Source organism: Mizuhopecten yessoensis, unplaced genomic scaffold (genome assembly GCF_002113885.1).
Source record: "Mizuhopecten yessoensis strain PY_sf001 unplaced genomic scaffold, ASM211388v2 hete_36052872, whole genome shotgun sequence".
Classification (NCBI taxonomy): Eukaryota; Metazoa; Mollusca; class Bivalvia; order Pectinida; family Pectinidae; genus Mizuhopecten; species Mizuhopecten yessoensis.
The window spans coordinates 1-2,114 of NW_018483073.1; the positions used below are offsets into that span (position 1 = coordinate 1).

Consider the following 2,114-nt stretch of genomic DNA (forward strand, 5'->3'; position numbering starts at 1 on the left):
AATCACATTTGTTCATTCTGTAAATAAATCACATTTGTTCATTCTTAAGATAAGTCATACATCACTGTTTAAAAACTCCATCCTTTTTTCATTCTCTACACTAGTTATTTATTGTTCATTCTAGGTACTCACTCTGCCATTACAGGTACTTGTGGCATTATCACAGGGATTCCCTGTGTCGAGACATTTTGGTCCAGCAGTGTTTGGGGACACGTCTCCTTCATTGGCTTGTGCAAAGGCAGCTACAAATGTACCCTGAAACAAGCAGAAGTTTTATGTACACCCACCCACTGTCATCGCACATGTAACAGTGGAAGAAACATAGGACACAGATATTTTAACATTTACTTTGTCATGTACCCAACAGTTATACAAACAGAACAAAATACTTAGTAGCCATTATGATTACTGTATCAGGTATCTGTGAAGAGTCTTGTTACAAAAACAGACTTAGCAGCACAGCAGCACATTTAACAGAGTGAGTGACGGTCTATAACTGTCAATCATTTGGTATACCTGCCCAACAATCTCATACATATAATTGAAGATTTGCTTTCACGAATAAAATCATTCGCCAAAATGCATATTTTCTTTGCGCTTACTTTGCCTGATCTAGAGGTAAAGGTTACAGTGACCTATATACAGTATACACACCTATACCTGGGTGATGAATACTACATACTAGTGTCATCCACATATCTTCAGCTCCCACAAGATTTCACAGATACTTTTGTCATTATTTTACCTTTGACCTAGAGGTGAAGTCACCTGCCTAACCAGGAGCCCATTAAAGCACACATTACATCTTTCTTTGGTGATACAGGTATACTTAAAGACTGGTTAAGATATTTTGTAATGGTTCAAAAGTTACAGCCTGGTCAAGATGTTATAAGAAGAACCAGAAGAAGCCATACTGATACAATTTGCACCTCTTTAGAAGGGAGATACAATTATGTATTAAGGACTACATACACTGCCAGGAAAGTCCTTGTTGAAGGTTTTCTCCATCAGCTGAGAAGCATACCCCTTGTTATCACTGCTCACCAATCCATTAGTGTTGTTCATACTTGTGCAATGCACTGCAAACCAGCTGTAAAAATCCCAAACTAGTTAGATATAAACAAAGATCAGATACAGTCTATTATTATATAACGCACTTATCTTTAGTTTATGGTAGTCAAAGCTGTCCACTCCCGGTCTTACTCATACAAATGTGTAGGAGATGAGGGACAGCCCCTTTCCTGAGTATAGATTCTCATCTCCACCATCTATGGATCATTTTATGAAATGCTGGTTTAAATCCACCAGTAACTTTCGGAGGAGATATTTTTGAAAGTTTTGCACCAAGTGACCCCCTAATGGCTTCACTAGACAGCCCTCCTCTGTGGTTCAGACCCTTTTAGAGTAAACATGTTGATCCTCATAATCTTAGGATCACTTAACAATACAGTTTAGAGGGAATATATTCTAATGAAAGACTTTGTGTAATTTTGTATTTTGATTAATCACCTGATCATTCCTATGTCCTTGCCTTCAGCATCCAACATCTTGAGTACTGTCATGTTCTTGTCGACATCGTACTTGTATCTGACAGTGATAAACAGAAACACTACAATCATATATTTAGAGGTAGGCTGTGGAAATGGTCATATCATTACCTTTTTATCAAATACACTAAAAAAAATTTAGCATAACATTCATGATCCTATGAAGATGGCAAAATACAGTGAACAGCTTGACAGAAGGATATGCTTTGTGCACCCTATTCTGTACTTCAACTAAATAAATCTTATACTACTCTCCTTTACAGGTAAATGATGTGTAATTAAGGTGAGAAGTTCAAATGTGTTGAACTGAAGGTGAAAAAAAGATGTCATGTTCCCAGGAAGATATGACACAATCTTAGCAGATAATGACATGTGCAGGACAATATTGGTCAATCCAGGATATGACCCATTCACCGCTAGCAGTATCACACATGCAAAACAATCAATACCACAGAAAAGTATACGATAAAGAATGATATCAAACTGATACTGAAATTTAAAATCTATGCAAGTATTACACTGTTATCATTTATTTTTTCTATTGATGTGTTATTATAGTTACCTTAA

At 36.5% G+C, this 2,114-nt stretch overlaps 1 protein-coding gene across 1 annotated transcript; it reads right to left on the minus strand.

Moving 5' to 3' along the window:
- Positions 1-132: 132 nt before the first annotated feature.
- On the minus strand, positions 133-1,587 carry LOC110444182 (putative neutral ceramidase C; the record flags this gene model as incomplete). Its single annotated transcript, XM_021488588.1, has 3 exons — positions 133-255; positions 973-1,090; positions 1,510-1,587. Coding segments are annotated over 3 exons (319 nt in total), but the record flags the coding sequence as incomplete, so codon positions are not given.
- Positions 1,588-2,114: the final 527 nt, after the last annotated feature.